General features: G+C 45.5%; 1 protein-coding gene across 1 annotated transcript in view; it reads left to right on the top strand.

Moving 5' to 3' along the window:
- POLN (DNA polymerase nu) overlaps positions 1-26864 on the top strand; it is a 158957-nt gene that overhangs the window by 19126 nt on the left and 112967 nt on the right. The window contains exons 3-7 of the mRNA XM_057309675.1: positions 8464-8543; positions 10456-10950; positions 13565-13758; positions 19282-19394; positions 24419-24576. Coding sequence (XP_057165658.1) covers positions 8464-8543; positions 10456-10950; positions 13565-13758; positions 19282-19394; positions 24419-24576 — 1040 coding nt within the window. The remainder of the gene's footprint in view (positions 1-8463; positions 8544-10455; positions 10951-13564; positions 13759-19281; positions 19395-24418; positions 24577-26864) is intronic.

Below are 26864 nucleotides of genomic sequence, written 5' to 3'. Positions count from 1 at the left end.
ACAGTCTTCTGCAACGTGGTTGTGAACATCCTGTCACTGTTGCTTTTCTCTATGGGTGAGGAGTGAGTCAGTAAGTCCCACCCACACTCAAGGCTGTGAGTACTAGGAGGCAGGGGTCATGGGGCCACCCTGGACTCTGTTTGCCACGGAGTCCCACCAGTTTTAGTTCTTATTTCATATGGATTTGATTAACTTGTGTTGCTGGCGGGTTATTGATGCTGGACCTAAGATTGAGTTGCTTCCTGGACTCGAGTCACGTGCTGAGCTGTTCCTGTGTCAGACCCTTAACTGTTATAAGGAAAATACTATAATTCCATATTTCATTTCTAAAGCCCGTTTCATATTAAATAAATATAAAAATCGAACTCCTAAATCAATGAGAATAACTACAAATATTTGTTATTACAAACAAGTAAAACCAAACAACATCAGTGTTATGTGTCACTTTGGGGTCTTCGTGTCATATGTGCTGGGCTGAGGGATGTCAAGGTGCATATCCAGTAGGGGTTGGACTGTGTATGTCTTCTTGCTGTGAAAATACAAAATGTGCAAGAACTTAAACTGCAGTTTAATGAATGAAGATAAAGAGGACATCCATGTCATTGCATCCAGAACCTTGAAGTTTCCTTCTCAGTTAAAACTCTCCCTGCTCAAGGTAGGCATCATCCTGACTTGTGGCAGTCTCTTCCACTTCCTGACCACGGGCATTTTGTGTCGCTCCAGAGGCCTTTTGGGGCAGAGATTACTTGTACGCCACACCAGAGTTGGTCCTTCCCTTCAGACTACACGGCTCAGTCTCCTTGCAGTCGGGTGTGACCTGGGTTCCTGTCAGTGGGATGTGTGCTCAGGTGGCGTGTGCCATTTCCAGGACAGACCTCTTTCCTTCCCTCTGGTAGGAGCCCTCCTTTTGAACTCTGCAAATGAAAACAGTGCCCCAGAGGATTGTATGACGTGTTGGAAGGACCCCCGTCCTGGAGAGGCTGCATGAAGCATGTCCAGCCCCCTGAGAACACTCACCTCAGAACATGAAAGGGAAATAAACTTTGTTTTTCAAGACTTTGTGTTGTTGGGTCTTTTGTGACTGTAGCTTAGCTTTGTACCTTAACCCATACACCTTTAAACTACATGAAAAGTGGGTTCATCTGACCTAAATTTTCTTTGTCATTTGATAGTTCAGTAATGCTGTTGAAAGCCTTTGGTAAATACTGGGGGGAAAGGAGTTTGCAGGGCAGCTTCAGGGTTGCCAGCTGACCTGCCTCTGTATGGGGCTCTGTATAGGAGTCAGCACATGTTATTAGAAGAGGTCTCTGTTTTGTCTGAGTAGCTATAGAAATCAAGTAATGTTTTCTAGTACACATTTGTCCAAATTATTGGACAAATGTTTCATTTTAACAGCTTAGGTGTGAATTTGGCTTTCCAGTTTAAAAAAAAAAAAAATATATATATATATATATATATATAACAAAGTAATACAATTTGAGACCCCAAAGGTAAATATTTGTGAAAATCCAGTTCATAAATGTGGAAGTGTGTCTTTACCCCACCATCCAGTAGAAATCTTCAAGATTTCAAGGACAGATAACATAAAACTAAATGACCAGACAGGTTTGTCTCGATTATCTTCATTCTAGCGAAGAGCATAATGGATAAACATGTTGTATTATTTTTATTTCTACTAAATAAACATAAAGTCCTTATATCCAGTCACTTGGGAGGCCCTGCCAGATGTCGGATTTCAGTCCCCACTGCCCTCATACAAGTCTGCATTCCTCTGCATTCGGATTTTGGCAGTGGCTTCCTAGTTGCTGTTCACCTTCATTATTGCCCCTTTGTCTTCCCCTCATGCCTTTGCTAGAACCAGCTCAGCTCTTCTTGCTCTCTGCAGAATTCACCTACAGAAACATCCCATGCACTCTGAGGGACCCCTGCCTGCTCTGTTCAGTCTTCTGCCCCACCACCTTCCCTCTCTTTATACCCTATTCAGATTTGACTGCAAGTTCTAAACACATAAACACATGACATTTTCCAATATCATCCTCTAGTTACGCTTTTCTTTCTTTCACTGAACTGAGTGGTGAAAGCATTTTACAAGGTCCTGCCAAAATACCTTTTTTTTTTTTTTTTTTTTAGGGGCTCCTGGGTGGCTCAGGTGTTTGCGTTCGACTCAGGTTGTGATCCTGGAGTCCTGGGATCAAGCCCTGTGTGGGGCTCCCTGCTGAGCAGGGAGTCTGCTTCTCCCTCTCCCTCTTCCTCTCCCTCTCCCTCTGCCCCACCCACCCTGCTGGTGATCTCTACTTTTTTTAAAGACTATTTGAGAGAGAGAGCATGACCCGGGGGACGGGCAGGGGGAGAGGGGAAGCAGGACCCCCCACACCCCCAGCTGAGTGTGGAAGCCCAATGTGGGGCTCCATCTCAGGACCCTGAGAACATGACCTGAGCCACAACCAAGAGTTGGATGCCCAATCAACTGAGTCACCCAGGTGCCCCTTGCTCAAAATACTTCTGCTACAAGAGTGCCTTATTAGGAGTAAACTGCATTGGATTCTTTTGCACTCGGTTGTGTGCACTGTGAGGTACTTGTGGTTGTTTGTATGACGCTCTGTTGGTGTGCTTTGAGCTCTTTGAGGCAGGGTGAGGTGTTCTCTCTTTGAATGCTGCCACAGATGGACTCACCTATGGATTCCTGTCACTGACTTGTAAGAGCTTTCTACACACAATACATATATGTGAAGGACTTCTGCTTTTAAGATTTCGTTTATTTATTTGACAGAGACAGCACGAGCAGGGTGAGCAGCAGAGGGAGAGGGAGAAGCAGGCCCCCCCATTGAGCAGAGAGCCCAATGCAGTGCTTGATCCGTCCTGGGATCATGAGCTGAAGGCAGATGCTTAACCAACTGAGCCACCCAGGCGCCCTGTGAAGGAGTTTTATAAATGTTGGAAATATTTTCCTCAATATTTTTGGGAGGTCTTCATTTTTTTGATAATACTTAGGAAATTCTTTTTAAACAAAACCAAAAATATAAGTTCCATAATCCCACATTTAAAAGATCTTTTCTTACATGCTTAGCACACAGGCACATCGTGAAAGTGTTCATCCGCACGTGGTTTTCTTAGTTCAGGCTTTTGCTTGTTTGTTGAGCCCTCTCCCCTTGTTGCTAACCCAAGCTAATAAACTTAGTGTGTCCCCTTTATGTTTTTGTCCATTTTTTTCCATGATTGTAATTCTAGCTTGCATGTGTGACTGTGCTGTGCCATTCAGACCCCTCCCCGCTTCCAGTGGGATTGGCTGAGGCCTTCCTTGCAATGGTACCACATGGGAGCTTCCCCGTCACTCAGTCCTTCACTGCCCCCATAAGCGTCCTGTGGGCGAAGCTCAGTCTGGTTCCCAGGAACCCGAGCTGCTACAGTTGGTGCTGGGAGTGGTCCGAGAGAGCACACGGGGCTTTTTGGAGTTGTTGTCCCTGGGCAGACGCACTGATGTCTGTCACAGGTGGGAGGCGGAATAGGAATGATAGTGCAGTTCTGACTTGGACTGGATGGTGTGGCATAGCAATTGAAGCTGCTGCCCAGGCTGCTGGGATTTACTGCGTATTTGAAAGTACAAGGCAGTGGCAGACAACGGAATTGGTGGCTGTGGCAAGGAATAATAGATCCTTTGAAAAAAGACAAGGGCTGAGGATGATTAATTAGCAGTTAAAGGCTAAATGTAACCAGAGGGCTTCCCCGGTAGCCTAAAAAGAAATCCCTCATAGCCACAGACCAGTGCTTAGTCCTGAGCCTTGTAGAGCTCTAGAGAAAATTGGTTTCTCAGTGTAAGCACGTGTGCTACCTCAAGGTCAGGGCCTGGATCAGGAAGGGGACCAGACTCAGATCTGGCATGGGATTACCTGATTGGCTCATTCAAATCCTGAATCCCGGATGCCTTTGGGACCTGCAGAAATGGCTACTCCTCTGTTAAAGACTCGTGTCCCATCCTCCCGCCATTGCTGAAGACCATACAGGATGCTTTTTCTAGAAGGAGGAACTTCTGCCTCCTTCCCACCTGGCCATTAGGTGAACAGCCTAGCCAAAAAGTACTGGGCCTGTTGAGAAAGCCTATGAGACATGCACCAGTGAGGTGAAACAAACCATAGGGTAATTTGAACAGGGAAAGGTACAGGAAAGCATGTTAACTAGTAATGGGTTTAGCTACCAAGGAGTAAAGAACTAAACACAGTAAAGGCAGACACACAGCAACTCCCTGAGGTAGAGTGTTGAAGGAATAAACAGTGGGAATGACTTGGCCAGCTGACATGCACTAGCTTGTCACCTGCTGTCCTAGTACAAGCACCTGGGGCTCTTTACTGGAGTGACCGTGGGCTGGGGTAGAGGCCATCCGTGGACCCAACCACATGTGCTCCCACTCACCAGGCTGATCTAGTTACTGCCTCCACTGAGTGTCCAACCTTCAAACAACAGACCAAACACCGAGTCCCTAGTAATACTCATCCTTTGAGGAAACAGTCACTTGGTGGCAAGTTGACGACCCTGAACCCCTTGTCCCCCTAAAGGTGCAGTGACCTATCTTGGTTGGAATTGACACATTCCAGGCATGGCTTTCCCTTTTCCATTTGCAGGGCCTCAGTGAGCTCTGCGATCCAAGGCTCAGAGTGTTTGATCCACTGACAGTCCCACAAGCATTGCATCGGGCATGGGGACCCCCTGTACAGCAAGGGAGCTGCAGCGGGCACGTGATTATGGGACCCAAGGGTTCCTCAGCCACACAGCCAGCAGCACCACCCTGACAGGAATGGCCTGTAGCAGGCACAGCTTGCACCAGCATGGAGGAGCCACCTCCAGGGTGAGGTGTCCTCAATATGTACAAGTAAGGGGTCTACAAACCAAAAGGGGGATGTGGGAGTGGTCTTGCTTGTCATCACTCCCAGTGCTCCAGTTGGTAAATCCGTCTCTCCCCCAACACCTCTGGGTTCTGCAGATTGAGGCTTGACCGCCAGAGGGGAAGCCCCCCAGGGGCGTAGGAAGAATAGCATTTAGTTTGAAGCTGCAGCTGCTGCCCCATCCTTTCAATAGCCTGTGCCAAGAGACTGGCAGGCAAGGCATGTAATCAGCATCCTGCTTGGGATGCGTCCTGGTCATTGGAAGTCAGGGCTGCTGTTACATGATGGTGCAGGGAAGCATAGATACACTTGGTACCCGGGTGATAGGACTAGTCACCTCTGTCCTCTTTCCAAATCTCATCGTCAGTGCAGTGACCATGGTGGCCAGGGGCTTACACCTCACAGGGTTGAGGGGTTTGGGTAACTCCATCGATCGGGTAAGCCACCTAGAACAGCAGAGGTGCTAAGCCAGGATGAGGGGAATCTAGAATGTGCTTTAGAGGAGGGAGACGAATATCATTTGTAGCTTTGAGACCAGCTACAGTGATGAGGGGATGCAGGTCATCCCATTAACCCTCCTTTTAAAAGCTTCCCCCAGCAAGAGGCCCACCAGAATTCTGAAGGAGCTGCTTTCAGAAGCGTGTCTGCAGCAAGTGGCTGGGAGCAGTGTGGTATAGTGCCCAGCAGCAAAGGACTGCAGTGAGCCCTGTGGATGCCCAGGCTCCCACACTAGTACTAAGCCATTCGTAACCCCACCTACTGGGAGTGTCTCTCTGCTCACAACACAGCCTCTCCTGGTGGCTGCCTCAGCTGCATACTCCTTTCCCAGGGACAACAACCGATCCAATGACTGCTTGGTGCTGGCACATAAAGTCCTGTTCTCTTGACCCAATGGGGGATAACTCTACAGGCCATCCGGGTCCCAAGCAGGCCTTTGTAGTGACTGCATCTTGGCCTGGTCTTCCTCTGGTGCTCCCCCTGTACATGTTGATCCTGACAGCACTCCCCAATGAACTTTCCAAATGCAAACCATCTCAGAGTCAGCCTCCTGGGGACCAGGCCTGTGCCAGTGGATGTGTATAACATACTCATATAGAAAAATGGGGAGATTTGGTCATTGTTTGCAAAAATGAGATATTTTTACAGATTTCTGCATCTTCAAGGCAGCTCTAAGTCATCTTTTTTTTTTTTTTAAGATTTTATTTGACAGAGAAGGAGCACAAGTAGGCAGAGCTGTAGGGAGAGGGAGAAGCAGGCTCCCTGCTGAGCAGAGAGTCCAATGTGGGGCTCGATTCTAGGACCCTGGGATCATGACCTGAGCCGAAGGGAGACACTTAACTGACAGCCACCCAGACACCCTGCTCTAAGTCATTCTTTTCAGTGGCTGCATGCTTCATGGTGTAGATGTTACATAATTTATTCATCAGCTTCTCTCTTGATTGGTATCTGCTTTGTTTTCAGTCTTTTGCCATAAAGCAATACTGCCATAGATGTTTTGGTTTCAACCTATTTACTGTTGCATATGTTTCTATGAAACAGCCAATAGTGAGGTTGTTTGGTTAGATGATTTATAAATTTATATCTGTTTTTATTGAGGTTACACACACACACATTCTACACACAAAACACATATATTCTGAGTTTATAACTCATTATTTTCACAAACTGAACACCCCTGTAACCTTCACGCAGATCAAGAAACAGAACATCAGGGGTGCCTGGGTGGCACAGCGGTTAAGCGTCTGCCTTCGGCTCAGGGCGTGATCCTGGCATTATGGGATCGAGCCCCACATCAGGCTCCTCCGCTATGAGCCTGCTTCTTCCTCTCCCACTCCCCTTGCTTGTGTTCCCTCTCTCACTGGCTGTCTCTATCTCTGTCGAATAAATAAATAAAATCTTTCGAAAGAGAACATCAGTAGCAACCTGGAAGCCCAACTTTGCTCCCTTTGTGGAAGTCCTCTTCCCAACTCTCAAATATGTATTTTTAATTTCAATAGGTGTTTACAGTTTGCTTTCCAAGAAGATTCTAGATATTCACATTTTTACCAGCAATGCCTGAAAATACCTCTTCCACCTCTGGTTGTATTTAGTTTGCATTTCCCTGACCACTGGAGAGTTTTGAGTATTATATCATGTTTATTTGCTTTTTTTTTTTTTTTTTTTTTAAAGATTTTATTTATTTATGTGACAGAGAGACAGCCAGCGAGAGAGGGAACACAGCAGGGGGAGTGGGAGAGGAAGAAGCAGGCTCCTAGCAGAGGAGCCCGATGTGGGACTCGATCCCGGAACGCCGGGATCACGCCCTGAGCCGAAGGCAGACGCTTTAACGACTGCGCTACCCAGGCGCCCCTGTTTATTTGCTTTTTGGATTTGCTAATTGGTGTACCGCTTCTTCCTATCTTTTAGATCATTTTTTAAAATTGAATTTTCTTTTTTTTTTTTTGCCAGTGTTTAAGGACTTGTTGTATAACACCGATATTAGCCCTTTATCATTTTTGTTCCAAATGGTTTTCCCAGTGTGTTCTGTTCTTTCAGAAGCGATGCTGCTATTCCTATTTCTTAATGTTGTTTTCTACTGAATTGAGATGCCATCTTTGTTCTGTAGTAGAGTCTCATAAAGCCTCGGGTCAGTTTCTGGACTGTCTATTCTGTTCTAGAAATCTTTTGACTCTTCCTATTTGGATACAGCATGGATTTGATTGCAGTGGCTGAATAGTATGTTCTGATAATCCAGGAAGGCGAAACTTTTATTGTTTTTCACTTACCTTTCATGTCTGTTTTCAGATATTTAGTATTTCATGTGTATTTTAATATGTTTTTAATTAAAAGAGCTCTGTAGGGTCTCTAATTGCAATCGCATTAAATTTATTTTTGGAAGAATTGAACATTTTGTGCGTATCTGGATGCTGTGTCCTTCCATTTGTATAGATCTAGTTTTATGCCATTTTATGAGATTTTAAGTTTTCATCATTGAGTGCCTTGTGCCTTTTTGTTAAATTTATCCTAAGTTCTTCCTACTGTAAAGATTTCCCCTGTTTGCATTCCTTGGTTGTTACTGTTGCTGTGGAGGGAACATAAATCACAGTGGTTATGAGCACGAACACCTGAGTCATGTTGCCTGGGGTTGAATGTGGGTTCCATCACTTATTGTTCAGCCCAGGCTTATTAAAATTAAAATAAAATTTAGAAGAGAGGTTTGTATTAATGATATTTTACTGAACCTCTAATTGTTCCATTGCAATATTATGCATTATAGGAATTTCCTCAAACCTTTAATACTTTCAAGGTTTCCGAAAAATGGGTTTTCAGACTCCAGTATTCAATGGAAATACCAAGTAATAATTTCTAATAAAAATGTCATGATTACATGGATCTGTCTCCAGTTAATTTGAAGATATATTACATAAATGTTTACTGCAATGGTAGTGTACATTTTGGGTATGAATGTTATTACACTGTTTTACCTAAGTAAATAATGAGTAAGTGGCATGCTTATAGAGGCCACTTTCAGTGTTTAGCTAATTATATGACTTAGATTCAATGTTTCTTTAATGCCTCATGTTTCCTTTTTTTGTGTTTTTAAAAGCTGCAGAAGTGGTAAACAATTCCCGTATTAAGTATTCAGTACTTCTTCAGAATGGGAAGAATCAATCACTGGAAAAAAGGGTAAATCATTGCAAATATGTTTAATTCACTCGTTCAGCATATACTTATTAAGTGTCTACTGTACGTTAGGCACTGTGACTACCGTGCTTCAGATAATAAAGAACGGAGTTCTCCAGGAGCTCACAGTTGAACTTGTTTGGTGGGGGAGGGGAAGACAGAGAAGTGCCATGACCCTACAGGACTATGCACTGGGTGCCATACATGGTAGGGGTCAGTCCCAAGAACAGTAGGAAGACCACCCACCCAGTTTTTGTGCTGTCTTGTTTTGTTTTTCTCTGGGTGGTGGGCAGAGTAGTCTGGGAGTCTTTTTGAAGTGTGAAAATTACGCCTGAGTGGACGTCTACAGGATGATTAGGAGCCCCACCTTTAGAGAGTGGGGGAGGACTTGGCAGAAATGTTTAGGTTAGGGGAAAAGCTGGGGCTCCCGGGACCACGGGAATACAGAGAAGTTCCAGAAGGAAGGGGACACAGCTCTCAGGGGGTGAGCTGTGTGGTGTGGGGCTGAGGGGAGGGGAAAGAAGAGGTCATCTCACCAAAGACCTGGTACAGGAGACACAGCAGCCAAGAAAACAGACTCTGGAGCAAAAACTACGTGTGTTCAAAGCCCAGCCGAACTCAGTCTAACTGAAACTCCCTGTAGTAAAGTGGGGTTTGCAGGACCCGCCCCAGGGTTAACAGGATGATGGTTTGCCCTGAAGTTGGGGGAGAGGCGAGGCCGACAGCCCAGCCACGTCGGGGACACAGGGTCGGCACCCTTTGTGAATGAGTCGAGATTTTCTCCCAGAGCCGCTCCAGCTGTGCCCCTCCCATCACTGAGGTAGAGAGCCGGCTCATCAACGTTTAGCTTCCTTTCTCGCAGAAGAATTTTGAAAAGCCATATACCTCATGACATATTTTTAAGTTGACATTTAAAATACTCATAACAAGTTTAAAATGTTTCACAGGACACAATTTGTGATGTATTGACAGTATTGACATGTTAAAAATGATTATGTCATCATTAAAATATAACTACTAAAATCTAAATACTGTACTCTGGTAACTTAATACCCACAAGCATCCCTTTAAAAATGACATGAGCAAGATATTCTTCAGTAATCTAAATTTTTGTGTTTCCCTTTTGTTCTTTGAACTCTTTCTTAGATCTCTTCTGCGGAATTATTAACATAATATAATTTTATACTTGGAAGTCTTTTCTTGAAACCATATAATATTTCTCTGTAATAAAAATATAAGTATAAACTTAAATTTTCTGTGACCATCTGCCAAATACTGAAACTTTCCTCCAAAATTATTTTTAAAGTACTATTAATATACATTTGTTCAAAGCAACATAAATATATCACAAATCTGAAAAATAAACATTAAAAATAAGTTTTATTCTAAATGAACCCAGTAATGAGATGGGTAGAAATTATTTTTTTACCCTCAGTTTGTGAATTTATGAATGAATGTTGCATGGTACTAGATCAAGACAGGAGGAGGATTGCTGCTGAGCTATGTATTTTTTTAAATTTTTAGTAAATAGATTAACATATTATCAAACAGTTGTGCTGATTTCATTTTCTCTGTAAATGGCCTTTACCCGGAAGCTGGATGATTCCTCTTGAGCAGGAGGTGCATCTGTAACATACCGCCGGCCACGGCATCTGTCATACACGCACAGGGTGCGGCTGGAGACTTTCGGAACTGCTGCCTAATCCAGCCAATGACTCAAATATGCACTCCTACCTGGGTTGAGGAAATTACTGCTTTGGAAGCTACTATATAGTTTCATCAGAAAGTTTGATCATAGATAATGTGAAGCCGTGTCCCCACTTTATCTTAGATGAGGTTTACCAAAAATTAGTTTGGTTTGTAGATCCGTCTTAGAAATCCATATTCTAGTGAAACGTATCGTGTTTTTCTACAGAACCTGAATTCTTCTGTAAGCCAGACGTCAGGAGCGTCCATCAAGCTCTCTCTTCAGTCCTCCAGTATCAGACTCACAGATCAGCTGTCTGCTGACCAAAACCGGAAGCACATCAGCTCATTGGCTCCTCCCGGTCATTTCATTCCACAGTGTAACCAAGAGGCTTCAGTCCTACAGAAAATGGATTATAAAAGGAAGCATTTCCTAAAGGAAAATAAAAATAATGAAAAAAAAGAAGTGAATCTTAGAAGAAAACATAGTACATGTAATTTTTCAGGGAAAACAAATAAACATGTGGCATTGGAAGAAGATGCTGATGAGGTTGAAGCCCACCTAAACGGTGGGAGTGCAAGAACATGTGAAAACCATTTTTGTGACATTAGGTATTTGGATGATTTGGAGAAAAGCCAGTTAGTTGCAATGCTGAAACAGGCAGTAGCCGTGGTGGTAACGCTGATGTATGAGGATGGGTCAACCCAGCTGAGAGCTGAGCAGGTTGGTAAACACTGTTGGGTTTTGTTTGTTTCTTCAGCACCATAAAAGAACCCCATTTTCTTAGTGTCTGATTTTGATAGGAGAGCTAGAAATAGATCTGAAGCCCCTCTCCCCCAGTGCTGACTGGTAATGCATAGTTCTCTTTAGATTTTTAAGAAACTGCCAAAATGTTTTCCAGAGTGGGTATGCCTTTTTACATTCCAGCAGCAACACGCGAGGGTTCTGAGCCCTCCCCTCCTTGCCAATCCTTGTTGTCTGTCTGGTTTTAGCTGTTCTAGTGGGTATTTCACTGTGGCTTTAAATCACATTTCCCTAATAACTGATTACATTGAGCATCTTCTCGTGTGCTTAGTGCCATTTGTGTATCTTCTGTGGTGAAATGTCTGTTCTGGTTTTTTGCCCATTTTTAAATCGGGTTATTTGTGTCTTATTTTGGATCTGTAAGCCTTCTTTCTATATTCTGATACAAGTCCCTTATCAGGTCTATGATTGGTAGTTCTCCAAATCTGTGGCTTGTTTTTTTTTTTTCAATTTCTTACTGGTATCTTTTGAAGCACAAAATTTTTTAAATCTGATGAATTCCAATTTATCAATTTTTTCTATTGCTTGCGCTTCTGTTGTTATATTTAAGAATGCTTTGCCTATCCCAGGTCTTGAAGATTTACTTCTGGTTTCTTCTAAGAATTGATGGTTTTCCCTCTTACATTAAAATCTGTGGCTCACTTTGAGTCCGTGTGTGGTGTGAGATAAGGGGCACAAACCCGCCTCTTGTGTATTGATACCCAGCTTCCCCAGCACTGTTGAAAACACTCTTCTTTCCCCATTGAATTTTCTTGGCACTTTTCTCAAAACCCAATTGACTGTAAATATAAAGGTTAATTTTTGGACACTCAGTTCTTTCCATTGATCTCTGTCTGTCCCGATGCTGGTACACACAGTCTTGGTTCCTTTAGCTTGTAGTCAGTTTTGAAATCAGGAAGTGTGAGTCTTCTAACTTTGTGTTTTTGAAGACTGTTTTGGGTATTCTGATTACTTTGCATTTCCATGTAAACGTTAGCGTTGGCTTTTCAGTTGCTTCAGGCACACAGCTGAGGTTGTGTTGAGTCTATAGATGAACTTGACAGTATTGAGTTTCGGGCCCACAAACGGGGTGCCCCTACATTAACTTAAACCTTCAGCTTCTTTTAGCAGTGTTTTGTAGTGTTCTTTGTAGTATACAAATCTTGCTTCACCTGTCATTTTTGAAAGGTATTTTTGCTTGCTAAAGAGTTATAAATCAATAGTTTTTTGGTTTTTTTTCAACAGTTGGAAGATGTTGCTTCTAGCTTGCTTCGTTTCCCACCAGAGATCTGCTGTCTTGCTTCTCTTTATCCCTGTCTGGGTAATGCCCCTACCCCACCTGCCCAGCCCCCGCCCCCTTCTTTTAAGGTTTTCTCTTTATCATTGGTTTGAAGCAATTTGATTATGATGTGACTTGGTGTGGTGTTCCTCAGGCTTCTTGCCTTGGGGTTTATTGATCTAGGTTCTACAGATTAACTCGGGAGAAGTGACGTTCCTGTTAGGAGTTCTGTGGTCGTCTTGCGTGTGTGTCTGTTAGTTAGGTCTTCTTCGGCTTCTTTACCAGTATTTGTCACATAATGGAGCATACAGATCCTGTATGTGTTGTGTTGATTTCTATTTAAGTATTTCATAGTTTGGAATGGTTATTATAAATGGTAATGCATCTTTTTATTTTTATTTCCATTAAAAAAAATTTTTTTTAAATAGAATACGGATAAGAACACGTGTGTGCATGCGTGTGGGGGGAGGGGCAGAGGGAGAGAAAGAGAATCCTAAGCAGGCTCCACACCTGGAACCTGATACAGGGGTTGATCTCACAACCCTGACACCATTACCTGAGCTGAAGTCAAGAGTCGATGCTTAACCAACTGAGCTACCCAGGCGCCCCTGGTAATACATATTTTTTAGAAAAAGATCATTTTTACATGTTCACTGAGAGTGTGTAGAAATACAGTTGATTTTGTGTTTTAATCTTGTATCTTGCAACCTTCCTAAACCCACATATTGGTTCCAGGAGTGTTTTGTTAATTCCTTTGGGTTTTCTATGCAGACATTTGTGTCATTTGTAAACAGGGATAGTATAGTTCCTCATTTCTGATTTATATGCCTTTTATTTCTTTTTCCCGTTGTGTCACACTGGCTAAGACTTCTGTTATGATGTTGAATAGGGAGGAGACCAGATTTGGAGAGTAAGATCAGGGGTTTGGCTTTTGGCCTTGACTGTCATTAAGAAAACTATTTATTTATAAATTTAATTGTAGGGCTTTTCTCTCTATTTAATGATAAAACATACCTTTTTTTTTTTAAGATTTTATTCATTTATTTGACAGAGACATCGAGAGAGGGAACACAAGCAGGGGGAGTGGGAGTGGGAGAAGCAGGCCTCCTGCTGAGCAGGGAGCTCGATGCAGGGCTCAATCCCAGGACCCTGGGATCATGACCTGAGCTAAAGGCAGATGCTTAACAACTGAGCCACCCAGGTGCCCCAAAACATACCTTTCTTGAATAAATACATTGTTTGCGTTTAATTTGGAAACTGTTTTTGTATTCACAGGCTCTGGTTCCCTCTGTTAAAGGAATTGCAATGTTACTGCAGAGCCGTGTAGACGGCAGTGGTCCTCTGGATGTCTCAGCCTCTGATGGTGTCCTGGGGAAAGGCTCTATACTCCGTGATCAGTATATCTACCTCAAAACAGAGCACTCCTCTACTGGGGGCCAAGAGCAAGAGGCATATAATCAATTTGCCAGGTCAGTAATCTCCTCCCACTACCTTACATGCTACTTACATGTCTGCCTCGTTGAGTCCAATTTAAAGTCTCCCAAGCTCCAACTTTGATTATTTAAACTTTTAGAAGTTTTGTACAGGCTCAGGAAAATAAAATGGATCTAAAGCAGAAAGCTATGCTCATACTAGCCTGCTTTCCCCCAAAAAGCTTCTGGAATGAAGGCTCCGTCCTTCCATGGGAGTTCCTCCAGGATTTGAGTCAACATCTCAGTGAGAAGTTAGTGAGAAAAGCTTTGTTCCAAGGCCTGAAGATATACTGTCATGGCCGCAGTCCCAGATGATTTTCCTCATCTCACTCACTCACAGCGTTAGAAAATTATCACTGCATTCAAAAAATAAATTGTCCTCAGTACCACCTAATTTCATGCTAATTTCAAAGCTTAATTCTGTGGAAATAGTTAAGACATACCTCACTTGGCCCTGCCCCTTTAGATTTGGACGATTTTAGAATGAGCAGGGATGTTTGAGCTGCCTTGTCAACGATCCTGAAAAGTCCTGCTGTGGGTTCCAGCCTCTGCCCTCATCACAGCTCTTTGCACGTGTTGTCAGCCTGACTCCAGTTCTGCCTTGGGTGGGAACATCCACTGCCTGCCCGACCAGCCATCTGAGTCCCAGCCCCTTAGCTGCCAGGCAGGAGCTCCTAGAAGCTGCTGTCCTGAAGAGGCATTCATGGGGATTCAGGGTGAGAAGGTGGGACCTGGGCCTGGCGCAGTCGGCCTCCTACAGTCTCACTGGGCCACGGGGGAGTTGTAGGCAGTTGCTGCGTCTGTGTGGTCTCAGCAAGGAATGCCAGTGCCAACGTTGTGTGGCTGGACCAACTCTTAGAGTTCTTAGGATCATAGGACACAATTCAGCAAAAACCATCAGGGAACTTTGAGGAACAAGAGTCATTACTCACAGGCCCTGGAGGGTACACAGCATACTGGGGGCCACACAGCAAAGTCGTAGCTAGAGAAAGAGAGGGCGCAGGCCTGAGGCTCTGCCTTTGTTAGGTCTGAGGATGGGGGGTGGGAGGTTTCAAGGTTTCACTCTTTATTGGCTAATAGAAGTCATCAAAGTGAGAGTGAGGGTGCAGGAAGGGAAAAGCAGGATCACTCACAGGTCAGGTGTCCAGTTGCCCCCAGCCTATCTGGAAGGGGACCTTGTTCCTTGTCTGGGTGTTTTGCTAGTGGCTTGTCATACAGCTGGCAATAAGGATGTCTTTTGAAATGATGCCCTTACCATCATGAGCTTCACGTCAGGTACTTACACTGCAGGAATTTCGGGTGAGAGTGGGACAACATTTGACAAATAGAGCAGCCTGCTACAAGAAATCCATGGCCTTATTTTTACATAATTTTCTTCTGAAAGAACAACTAGGCAGCTCTATTCCATGGAAGATCTCTGTGAGAACAGAGCCCTAATATTTAGACAGCCTTTTCTGAATTCTGGAACACTTGGGATCATTGCTCACTCTGCCACTGCTGATCTGGAAACACCTGTTTCTGTAAGGGAATGAGCCATAATGAACTTGAGCAGGCCGAATCTATCTTCTTTTAGGCACTATATTCATTTTTTTTTTAATTATTGGAAAATAACCTTTGTTTATATATCCTACTCAATGCTCTTTTCTTGGACATCTGATAGTCATTTCAGCCTTAACATGTGCAAAACTGAGCTCCCATCTTCCCGAAACCTGCCTCTGACAGCCTTTGTTGTCAAGGTTAATGTCAGCATTTGCTCTCCATGAGCTCAGGCCATCAGTCTTGGCATTATCTTCAACTTCTCTTCTTTTCATCCAAGCTCTTAGTAAATCCCATTGGCTCTTCCTTCAAAATACAGCTAGAAGCTGAACTGTCTTCCCCTCTGCCGCTGCCATTTGGTGCAGGCCTTCACCTCCTGACTGAACTGAGCAGGGCTTCCTGAGGGCCTCCTGCCTCTGCCTGCCCTTCAGCCTGTTTTCCGCACGGCTCCCAGAGAGGGTCTGCGCACTAAGTCAGGTCACGACATTCCCTGCTCAGAGCCCTCCAGCAGCTCCTGACGATGCCTGAGGTCGGCGCGTGGCCCTTCACCAGGCCTGGGAGCTCCTCTTCCTCTGCTCTCCCTGCACCTCAGCCTTCCTGCTCTATCCGAGGCTCTTCCTTGTACCACTCTTCCTCCCCTGCAGTGTGGTCCCAGGTATCTGCGGGATGTGTGACCCCATTCCTCTAAACCAAAAAACCCCCACAAAAGACAAAACAAATTTTGAAAACATGAAAGTGGAGAGAGTGGTGTAATGAGCCCTATATACACACACACACACTCAGACCAAACAGTTACCAAAGGTTTTTCCATGCTTCCTTCACCTGCCCCTTTTTGAGGAGAGAGGTACGGAGCTGGGATTAGGGAAAATCCCAGGCATGTTGTTTTAGCTCACAGGGCTCGGGATGCAGCTCTAAAACACCTGGGCTTTTCTTCACCTGGCCACAGTGCCATTCTCAAACTTAGCAAATTTAGTGCTCAGTCTACATTTAAAGCTACCTGATTTTTTTAAATGTCCTTCTGCACTTGATCTGTTGGGATCAGGACCAGCAAGGTCAAGCATGCCATTTCTTGTCTCTTCTACCTCTTCTAATAAGAGCATCCTCCGACCTTTGACCCCATCTTGCAGGAGGTCCCATGTCCTGGACTTATCTGTTTTGTGATTGTGGGGTCCTTTCCCTTGTTCCCCTATCCTCCACACTTTCTGTAAACTAGAGCTTCGTTCTACAAGCTCCATTATTCAGCTCCAGCTTTTTTCACGGTTGCACTTCCCTGGGTGGGGCTGTCTGCTTCATACCCCATCTGCGATACAGTTGGATGGTCAGATTTAGCAAATAAAAATGCAGGATGCTAAGTTTGAATTCCAGATAAACAATTTTTTTAGTGTAACTATGTCCCAAGTATTGGAAGAGACGTTCTTACGCTATAGGCATACATCTCTAAAAAACACATATATTTTTTTCAGATAAAAATTATTCACTGTTTTTCTGGACTTTACATTTAGCTGGGTGCCCTGCACTCGATCTGGCTACCTTCTGGGAAGCACTTGTGTTGTCCTCACATCCGTGACGCTCCAATGGAGCCATGGGCTGGGTGGTGTCAGCATACTCCCACCGTGGCGAACGTCTCCACCAAACATCCCCGCAGTAGCTTCGTCCATCAGTGAGGGTCATCGAAATCACTTTTTAAGTATGTCTGGAAGATGGTGATTTTTCTGTGTCTATCATTTCTTCCACACGTATTGGGTCAAATTTTCTGTAGTGAACTTTCCTTCTTCAACAAGGCCTTTTGTTCACCTTACCCTTCAAGTCTTCCCTGAAGTGTTACATCATGGTCAGGGGCCTTCCCTGCCCACTGAGCACAGTGGTGCCCACCCCCCTCTGCGCACATCCCCACTGCTGCTGCGTGTATGCAAAATACCGCCCCTGTCGCCCTGTGTCTGTCCCTAAGCGCTCCTAGCCAGGGGTTTTTATGTCTTGTTCATTCCTCTGTCTCCACAAGCCAAGAACTATGTGACAGAGCATGTGCTTCACAAATATTTATTCAGTATTATTTTTGAATAAATGAGTATTAAGGTTTAATTTTTAAGTTTTAGGACAGTTATATGAAGACATGGCCTCACATACCATAAAATTAGAAGTAATAATCCCAATTCTATGATAGTATATTTGAGATTTAAAATGAATTCACATAAATCACATTTAAATTAAAACACATAAATAACTGTTTTGCACAAAACATATCCAATAGCATTTATTGAACACCTGGGCAAGATCTTCTTATGCACACACTCTTCATCTTTCCCATTAACTGTACGTGTTGGGTCTTATTAGTTACAATTTAGAGATGTCAAAACTGAGACTCAGAGAAATAGCCCTAAGTCAGTCTCGAAATTTCCACTCAAGCCTCCTCTTTTAGACTCAAGTTTAGCTTTTTTATATTTTGGCTGCCTTTTTGTTTGCAAACGTGACACAGTCAACTTCTATAACTGACGTACAAACCCACTGTGTTTCAGCCACTTTGTCTTACAAGATGCTCTTGTTGTTTGTCTTACCCTAAGACAGAAACCCACTAGCCTGCGTCTCTTACTAGTGCGAGATCCTGCAGTTCATAGGTGACCTTAGCAGGGACTTGGCATCTGCAGCAAACAAGGGTGTCAGAGTGGAAGCACAGCCCTACTCCCCTATAGCTCCCAGCCCTTCTCCCCTCTCTCCTCCCTGCACCCTCCCAAGTCCACACAGCCAAGACCTGACACGGTGCTGCTGGCCCTCTGTCCTCCCTACTAGCTGGGCCCCCTCTTCCACGGAAAGCCACGTGAAACCACACAACACAAATGCCTGTGGAGCAAGCTGAGCAGCCTCGAACTCTCTGTTGACTCAGTGTACAGAGCTGAGTGCGCTCCTGCTGTCCCGCATTAACGTGTGAATACATAGTTACCATAAAGGAAGGGTTATAGTGCGCCCCTGGCAGCAGCAAGATAGGGTCTTGCTGGGAAAATTGCTTAACCACTCTGAGACTCAGTTTTCTTATCTGTGAAGTAGACCTAGTGCTTGCCTAACAGGGTTGTGGTGAGATTTCAGTGTAACAGTCCTTTGAAGTGTTTAGCATGGTGTTGTCATGGTAAGTGTTCAGTAAATGATGACTCTCACAAACCCTGTATCCAAGGAGCTTGCGGTGCAATGCAGCAAGCCTACTTTCAAGGTACATTACGGTACAGATGTGATCCCGGCTGCCACTGGTACATGGACAGGAGTAGAGAAGGAACAGAGGAGGGGCAACTCCCTGCCTGGGGAAGGGGGCAGTTTGCAGAAATCGTGGGAGGAGAATTGTAGGCAAGAATGCAGCATGTCGGGGCACCTGGGTGGCGCAGTCGTTAAGCGTCTGCCTTTGGCTCAGGGCGTGATCCCAGCGTTCTGGGATCGAGCCCCACGTCAGGCTCTCCCGCTGGGAGCCTGCTTCTTCCTCTCCCACTCCCCCTGCTTGTGTTCCCTCTCTCGCTGGCTGTCTCTCTCTGTCAAATAAATTCATTAATTAAAAAAAAAAAAGAATGCAGCATGTGGTGCGGCCCCAGAGTGTGAGAGGACGTGGCACCATGTGCTGGTGGAGGAAAGACAATTCAGTGTGGGTGGAGGGCAGTGTTCGGAGTGCATGCTGGGAGAGCAGGCTGGAGGGTCGTGCTAGGGTGCCTGTAAGGAGTGTGTGCTCTCCGCTCAGGAGCACGGGGCTTAGTCTGCGGTGATGCGATTTTTCCCAGGGATGGGCTCTGAACAGCTGTGGGGCCTGTCCCAGCTTCGTCCTCTGTGAGTGCAGAGAAGGAACGCCTTCCCACAGGATTCAAGTTAATCTGCATAAGGCTCCTAGAAGAAGAATGTCTGCAAGGTAGTACTAGCAAGTGCTATCTGTCAATAGAGGAGTAAAAATATTTTTTCCTAGGTCAGAAGTTCTAAATTAATGTCTAAGTCAGTGAATTTCTTTTCATCTTCCAGGAAAGTGCTGTTTCAAACGCTGAAATGTAAGTGTCCTGTTATTTGTTTTAATGCTAAGGACTTTGTGCGAACAGTGCTGCAGTTTTTTGGTCATGATGGCAGCTGGAAGCATGGTAAGTTTTAGTTTTCATAATATCTGAAGTTGAGCTCTCCAGCAGTGATTCCTCCTGAGAATGAGAGGTGGGGAGACAGGGGCAGCACAACCCTGGGGACCTGGTAGTGTGGCTCCAAAGCACCAGCTGTGTGGCCTTGTGCCCCGAGGGTGAGGGGGCGCTTTCCCTCCGTGTTTTAGATCGTCTGATTTTTTGCAAGTATATATTACTTTTTGTAATTTAAAATAAGATAGAAGTGACTTACGCAGCATGGTCAGATGGGATGTGTTGTTACCACAAATAGCTTATAAACTCCCTACGAAGTAAACTAAAGTCCAGACACATGAAAAGATGCTCAGCATCCCGCGTCATCAGGGAAATGCAAATCGAAACCACAGTGAGGTACTACCTCACGCCTGTCAGAATGGCTAAGATCAACAACGCAAGAAACAACAGGTGTTGCTGAGGATGCGGAGAAAAAGAACCCTCACGCACTGTTGGTGGGAGTGCAAACTGGTGTGGCCACTGTGGAAGACAGTATGGAGGTTCCTCACGAGCTTAAAAATAAAGCTACCCTACGACCCAGCAATTGCACTAGTGGGTATTTAGGCAAAGAATACAAAATTCTAATTCAAAGGAATACATGTACCCCTAAGCTTACGGTATCATTATTTACAACAGCCAAGATACGGAAGCAGCCCAAGTGTCCATCGAGAAGACATGGTGTGTGTGTGTGTGTGTGTATCCCACACACACACACTGGGATATTACTCAGCCATACAAATAATGAAATCTTGCCATTTGCAATGATGTGGATGGAGCTAGAGGGTATTCCGCTAAGTGAAATAAGTCAGTCAGAGAAAGACAAATACCATATGATTTACTCATATGTGGAATTGAAGAAACAAAACAAACGAGCAAAAGGAAAAAAGAGACAAACCAAGAAACAGATTATTAACTGTAGAAAACACACTGATGGTCACCAGAGGGGAGGTGGGGAGATGGGGGAAACAGGTGATGCGGATGAAGGAGGGCCCTTGTCTCGGTGAAAACTGGGTGTTGTATGGAAGTGCCGAATCACTATATTGTACACCTGAAACTAATATGACACTATATTAACTCTACTGGAATTAAATTATATAATAATTCACATCAAAACAATATAGAACACATTTTTATCTTTCATTGAACATAAGAATTTTCAATAACTTTTCTTAGATAGACATGTAGCAAAGCAAATATAGCAGAAATCTCCTTGTAGAATCTAGGTAGTGGGTACATGAACGTTCACTGGACAGTTCTTTTTAAACTGTCTGCATGTTTGAAAATATACGATGTTGGAAAAAAATCATTTTTTTAAAGATTTGTATTTAATTATTTGAGAGAGAGTAAGAGCAAGAGAGATCACAGAGGAAGAAAGAGAAGCAGACTCACTGCTGAGCAGGGAGCCTGGATGCAGAGCTCGATCCCAGGACCCCGAGGTGATGACCTGAGCTTGACCAACTGAGCCACCCAGGTGCCCCAAAGAAAAAAACTCTTCTGATTGTACAAAATTTCCAACATGTACAGAAGTACCTGTGATACAATAAGAAATACATATTTAGTCTTTGTCCCTACTTCCTGCCACATAGTTCCTAAGACCCCTACAATCCCCGGAGCTAAGAGTGTATGCTAATGAGAGGACTGGGAGCTGGGGGCCCCTAGCCAGCTTCGGGATGGGGCAGTGGACAGAATGACCACACCAGGCTTAGTGGGTTGGACTTTAAGTCCCCCACCCCACACCCCCTCCAGGGACACAGCCTGGGATGGAGGGTGGTCAATCTCAGTGGCCAGTGATCTCATCTGTCACACGTGGGCAGTGGAACCTCCATAAAACCCCTGCACAGGGGGTGGGGGGGGATCTGGAGGGCTCCCGGTTGGGGAGCACGTCTGGGGGCTGAGCGGGTGGGAGCTCTGCACCCCCTGCCCCATACCTTGCCCTGCCTGTCTCTTGCGTCTGGATGATCCTGAGTTGTGTCCTTCATGATAAATGGGTAATTAGTTAGTATAAGGTGCTTTCCGGAGTTCTGTGAGCCATTCTACCCACTTATGGAACCTGAGAAGGGGGCCGGGGGAACCCCAATTTGTAATCGAGCTGGTGGGTGGGAGGTACGGGAGGGATCTGAAGCCGGGGTAGTCTTGTGAGGCTGAGCCTGCAGGGTTTGCACTCACGGCAGCTAGTGTCAGAACGGCGCCAACTGTCAGAGCCCGGCCGGCGTCTGCAGAGCCGGAGACCTGTGGGCAGAAGACCCGCACTCCGGGCGCCAGAGGCGGTGTTGGAAAACAACACGGTACCCATCACCGACTTCAACAATTACCAACTTATGTCCGGTTTTCTTTCCTCTGTAACTCCTCACATTTCCAAACCCCTGCCTCCTGGGTTAGTTTGTAGCAAATTCCAAGCATCATATGATTCATCTGTAAATATTTTAATTATGTGGTGAAATATGAGGGTTATTTTTAAGATGATGCCATCATCATCTCCCCCACAAATTAGTAGTAATCTTTCAGTGTTATTAGATATTCAGTCAGTGTGTGTGCTGCCCCAGTTGTCTCTAAGTATCTTGTTTATTTTTTTACAGTTTGTGTGACTTGGGATCCAAACAAGAGTTAGAGTTAGGTTATCCCAAAGCCAGGATAGGTGTGATATGTTTCTTGTTTCTTTTTTTTCATTTATCTGTTCTTTCTCCCTGTTTTATTTTCCTGTAGTTATTTTGACTTTGTGGATACGACCAGCTTGTTTGTTGTGTAGGATCTCCCAGCATCTGGATTTTTCAGAATGTACCCCTCTTGCTGTTTAACGCCTTCCTCTTGCTCTTCTACTTCTTGTACGTTGGCAGTTGGGTCCAGCTGCTCATTTGGATTTCAGGCCTGACTGGGGGGGGGGCAGGACTAAGTCGTGAGCCCGGCCCTGACCCTAGGTCGTAGTGTGTCCTTCTGTCAGGGGTACATGATATCTGGTTGTTCTCTTTTTTGTTATGTTTGAGCTCATTTCATATGTTGGATCTACTTCTCTGCTCTTTCATATTTATCACTTCATCTAGAATCTGTTTCCAATCTCCTTTCTTTTTTAAAAAAATTCTTCTTTTCCATTGTCTTTTTTTATAAAGGACATTATCTATTGCATTGATTGGCTTTTGTGAATTGCCAGTTTAGCTTTTATTTGTGAAATGTGTTTTTTTTTTGTTTTATTTCCTGAACCCTCTCATTTCTTTGTTCAGTTTTATAGTTTTCTAAGTCACCTAATTTCCAAGTATTTCTAAATTCTGATTTATTTATTTTTCAGCACTTTTATCATTTTCTCAGATTTTCTTAGCTCATTTTAAATCTGTTTTGTTGGCATTTCTCTTTCAACTACTGGCATTTTCTGCCCAGTGTTGGACCTTGTCCCGGTGGGCTTTAGTATGTGAGGTGGAGGAGTTTACAGGAACTAGCCCCCAGGCCCTCCCATTACCACCAGACCTTCCCCAGGAGTTTTCAAGAATGTGAGCAGAGCCTTAATTTTGGACCATTAGAACTTTGAAAAGGCAAGTAGAGTGAACTAGTCTGCCTGGGTGAGCTAGCATTGCCAGACAGTGCTGGGTCGGGTCACGCACCGCCGACATGGGTGCAGCTCCAAGAGTGCCAGCCGGTGTTGCCCAAGCCAGGGTTCTAAATCTGCCAGTGTCAGCCAGGGTTTGCAATCTGCCAGCATCAGGGACTTCCCAGACATCAAACAAAAAAGTCACGATACTGGGTGTGTTGGCAAATATAAATCTCTTAGACTGGCATAATTTAAAGATGCCAGAAAATATAATATTTAGTGTGTTGTGATCTAAGACTTCAGTTTTGTTTAAAAGCAAACTCTTATTTTTATGTAGCGTTATTCAAAATGTTAAAGTAACTTGGGCACCTGGGGGGTTCAGTTGATTGAGTGTCCGAGTCCTGATTTTGGCTCAGGTCATGATCTCAGGGTCCTGAGATCAAGCCCCCACGTCAGGCTCCATGCTCAGCGCAGAGTCTGCTTGGATTCTCTCTCTCTCTCTCTCTCCCTCTCCCTCCACTTGTGCTCTCTCTCACTCTAAAATAAATCAATCTTTTAAAAAATGTTAAAGCAACTTGAAAATGCAATCACTTAGAATTCAGATTTATCTCTTGGTTTATCAGCCTCCCCCCTCTTTTATAGCTCCTCTGTTCGTGTTTAGTTAGTACCATACTCTGGTATTAAAACTTATTCAGCAAATGTCATTTTTATTTTTCACAAAGCATCTTCCCGTATGTCACAGAGACATACAGTAACCTCTTCCCTGGGATTTTGGATGAGAAAACTATACTTAGGGGCAGTGACTGCTCAAGCTCCAGGGGTGGCCTTGTGCTTGGTTCTTTTTACACATCCCAAGGCAGCAAAGATGGGGGGCGCGGTCTCTCGGATTTTCCTCCCGTCAAGGGAAATGCCCCAAATGCCAGGTGTCTCTGTCCTCACACACACTGCCTGATACCGCCCCCCCCCCCCCGAACTCAACAATGAAGATGCTTATGCTCTTTCTCCTACTCACAAGATTTGGGTTCCTGGACACCCTGAAGAGGGGTCAGGGTGCCTAGGAAGGAGCTCAGTGAGAGATGCAGGGTCGGAAAGCTGGGGATCAGGGGCGGGGGGGCCGGTGGGGAAGAGGAGGCCAGAAGAGTGACTGGGGGTTCTCACCGCCACCTCTCTGAACATTTTTGAGGTCCCAGTTCCACATTAGTTCAGTCCCCCTCTTTGGCTGTCTGGGGTCAGTTCCCCAGGGAGATTGCCTGTGTGGGACCTGGGTCGTGGAGGCTGCTTGTACCAAAGGCTCCAAGTTCCTCAGGAAGGGCAGAGCATCCCTTCGGCACTCACCACCGTAACTTGAGGGGGTGACATTATTATTATTATAATAATTATTATCATTATTATTATTATTTTGACCCTCGAGAACCTTGTAAGGGCAGGGAAAAGGACGGTTCTTCAGTTTCCGTGAGTGATCAAATGGCCTTTTTCTCTGCAGTTGTTCATTTTGTAGGGCTCGACCCCAGAATTGCCGCATGGCTCATAGATCCTGGGGATGCTGCGCCCTCTTTTGAAGATTTAGTGGCAAAATACCTTGAAAGCTCCATCTCTGTTAAAGTGAACAGCACATATGGGAATTCCTCAAGAAATGTGGTGGTGAGTTGTGTTAAGATAAAGCTTTATCAACCTTAATTAACCTGAATTTTTTCCTAGAAACCTCTTCCACTTCATAAACAGTCCAGTAGTAAAAAGAACATTGCTGACATTCATTTTTATTTATTCCGCACAAATGCTTTTTACCCTGACATCTGTTCCTTCATGAAACCGTTCCTGGGAAGTCCGTTCACGGTGTGATTCTTCCAAACGGACCCTCTGGGGTCAGAGAGCCACGTGCTCTGTGCCCTGTGAGCTGCTCGTAGTGCTGGTGGCCCCGCCTCTGCGGCTGAGGTTGTGGCCACACCCCGGTCCATGTGCCCAGGTGTGTCTTTCCAAGCCCTGTCCTGGAGACGCACCCAATTGTTAGGAATCGCGTCTGTAGAAGCCGTAGTGCTCACGGCTCTGGAGCCCGGCCCCCGAAGAGGTGGCCCAGGGGGAGCATCGTGGGCTACAGTTGGGCTACTCCACTGAGGCTTCTTGCTTGCAAATCAACAGCAGCCCACGAGAAGCACAGCGGGATGAGCGTGCCGGGGGCTCAGGGAGCGCGAGGATTGGCTGTGGGGTGGGAGCCACCAGGGCAGGGCAGCCGGTGACCTGCGGTCCCTGAGGCTAGGGCAGGTCTGCTCACTTATGCCCTTCATCCTGTGCCATCTGAGAGGGAGGGTCTGAGTCAGATGGGAACTTGGGGGTACAGATGTGGAAACTCACTCTCCCTTAATTTTAAGAGATGTGTCAGAGAATATGGGGGAGCTCACAGACCCAGAGGGAAAGCAGTAGCAGGCCGTGGGAAGACGTGAGCCCTCAGGCCCCGGGGCCAGCAGTGAGCCACGTGTCACTTTTGTCGAAGACCCACAGTGAGGTCCCTCACTGTGCCACATGTGTGCCCCTTGGCTGGGGGACAGGGCATGGAAGTGAGTTCTAGTGATCGTAGGATGCTAGGGAGGGAACTTCCTCAAACAGCAGCTAAGACACTGTCAGTGAAACAGGGACGTGCCCACCTCAGCACTATCAGTCCCAGTTTATAGATGAGAAGGCCAAGGTGCAGAAAGGTCAATGTGCATGCACCTTGCTCAAGGTCAAGTTGAGGCTGTGGTTCAAAGCGTGGGTTTCTTTTTCTTTCTTTCTTTCTTTCTTTCTTTCTTTCTTTCTTTCTTTCTTTCTTTCTTCCTTCCTTCCTTCCTTCCTTCCTTCCTTCCTTCCTTCCTTCCTTCCTTCTTTCCTTCCTTTCCTTCCTTTCCTTCCTTTCCTTCCTTTCCTTCCTTCCTTCCTTTCCTTCCTTTCCTTCCTTCCTTCCTTCCTTCCTTCCTTCCTTTCCTTCCTTTCCTTCCTTTCCTTCCTTTCCTTCCTTTCCTTCCTTCCTTCCTTCCTTTCCTTCCTTTCCTTCCTTTCCTTCCTTTCCTTTCTTTCTAGATTTTATTTATTTATTTGACAGAGAGAGAGTGAGAGCACTAGCCGGGAGACAGAGGGAGAGGAGAAGTGTGCTCTCTGCTGAGCAAGGAGCCCGATGCGGGGCTCCATCCTAGCACCCTAGGATCCTGACCTGAGCCGAAAGCAGACGCTTAACCGACTCAGCCACCCAGGCTCCGCGTGGGTTTCTGACTCTAAAGTCTAGTTTCTTTCTAGTGCGTCTAGGAATGGGAGTGGCGGCAGGGAGCAAAGCACCAGTCGCAGAGGTGCGTTTTCTCCCTGTCAAGAAGCCAGGGCCCTGCACCCAGGTGGGAGCAGCTGCTCATGGTGCTGTGGACTCTGCCAGTCCCACTACTGCCCGAGTGCCGTTGCCTCACCCCAGGCCCTCGGCACGCTCCAGGAAGAAAAGCAGCCTCCGTGAACTTGTGCTCAAATCCTGTTGGCTAGAAATGTGTCCGTTGTGGAGGCATGCAGTGCGTGAGGGGTGGGAGGGGAAAGCCAGGCCCACATTGTGCCACTCTGAAGAGGTGATGGGAATTGTCTGGGAGAATGCAGGGGAAGTCTGGGCAGAGGGAGCAGCATGGGAGCGGGAGGGAATCTTGAGAATGGGAAGGAAGGTGCAGGGGAGGAGGAGCTGCGTCAGGGGCTCTGTCACGAAGGTACTGGTCCCACCCTGGGGCTCAGTCTTATCTTGGGGAAGTCCCAGCTGGAGAACCATTTGTAGTGGGAGTCGCTTTGTCAGCTCTGTCTGGTAGGAAGCTTGTTCGGGCGGGAGTGGGCAGTCTGCTCACGGTGCCCCCAGAGCAGTTGTCCGGGAGAGCCAAGGCTAGGGATGATGACAGAACAAATGCCAGGCTATATCAGCCCACTGCTGGCTCCTC

Source organism: Ursus arctos, unplaced genomic scaffold, assembly GCF_023065955.2.
Source record: "Ursus arctos isolate Adak ecotype North America unplaced genomic scaffold, UrsArc2.0 scaffold_9, whole genome shotgun sequence".
Taxonomy (NCBI): Eukaryota; Metazoa; Chordata; class Mammalia; order Carnivora; family Ursidae; genus Ursus; species Ursus arctos.
Note: the sequence above shows the minus strand (reverse complement) of the source record. Positions and strands in the feature narration are given on the sequence as shown.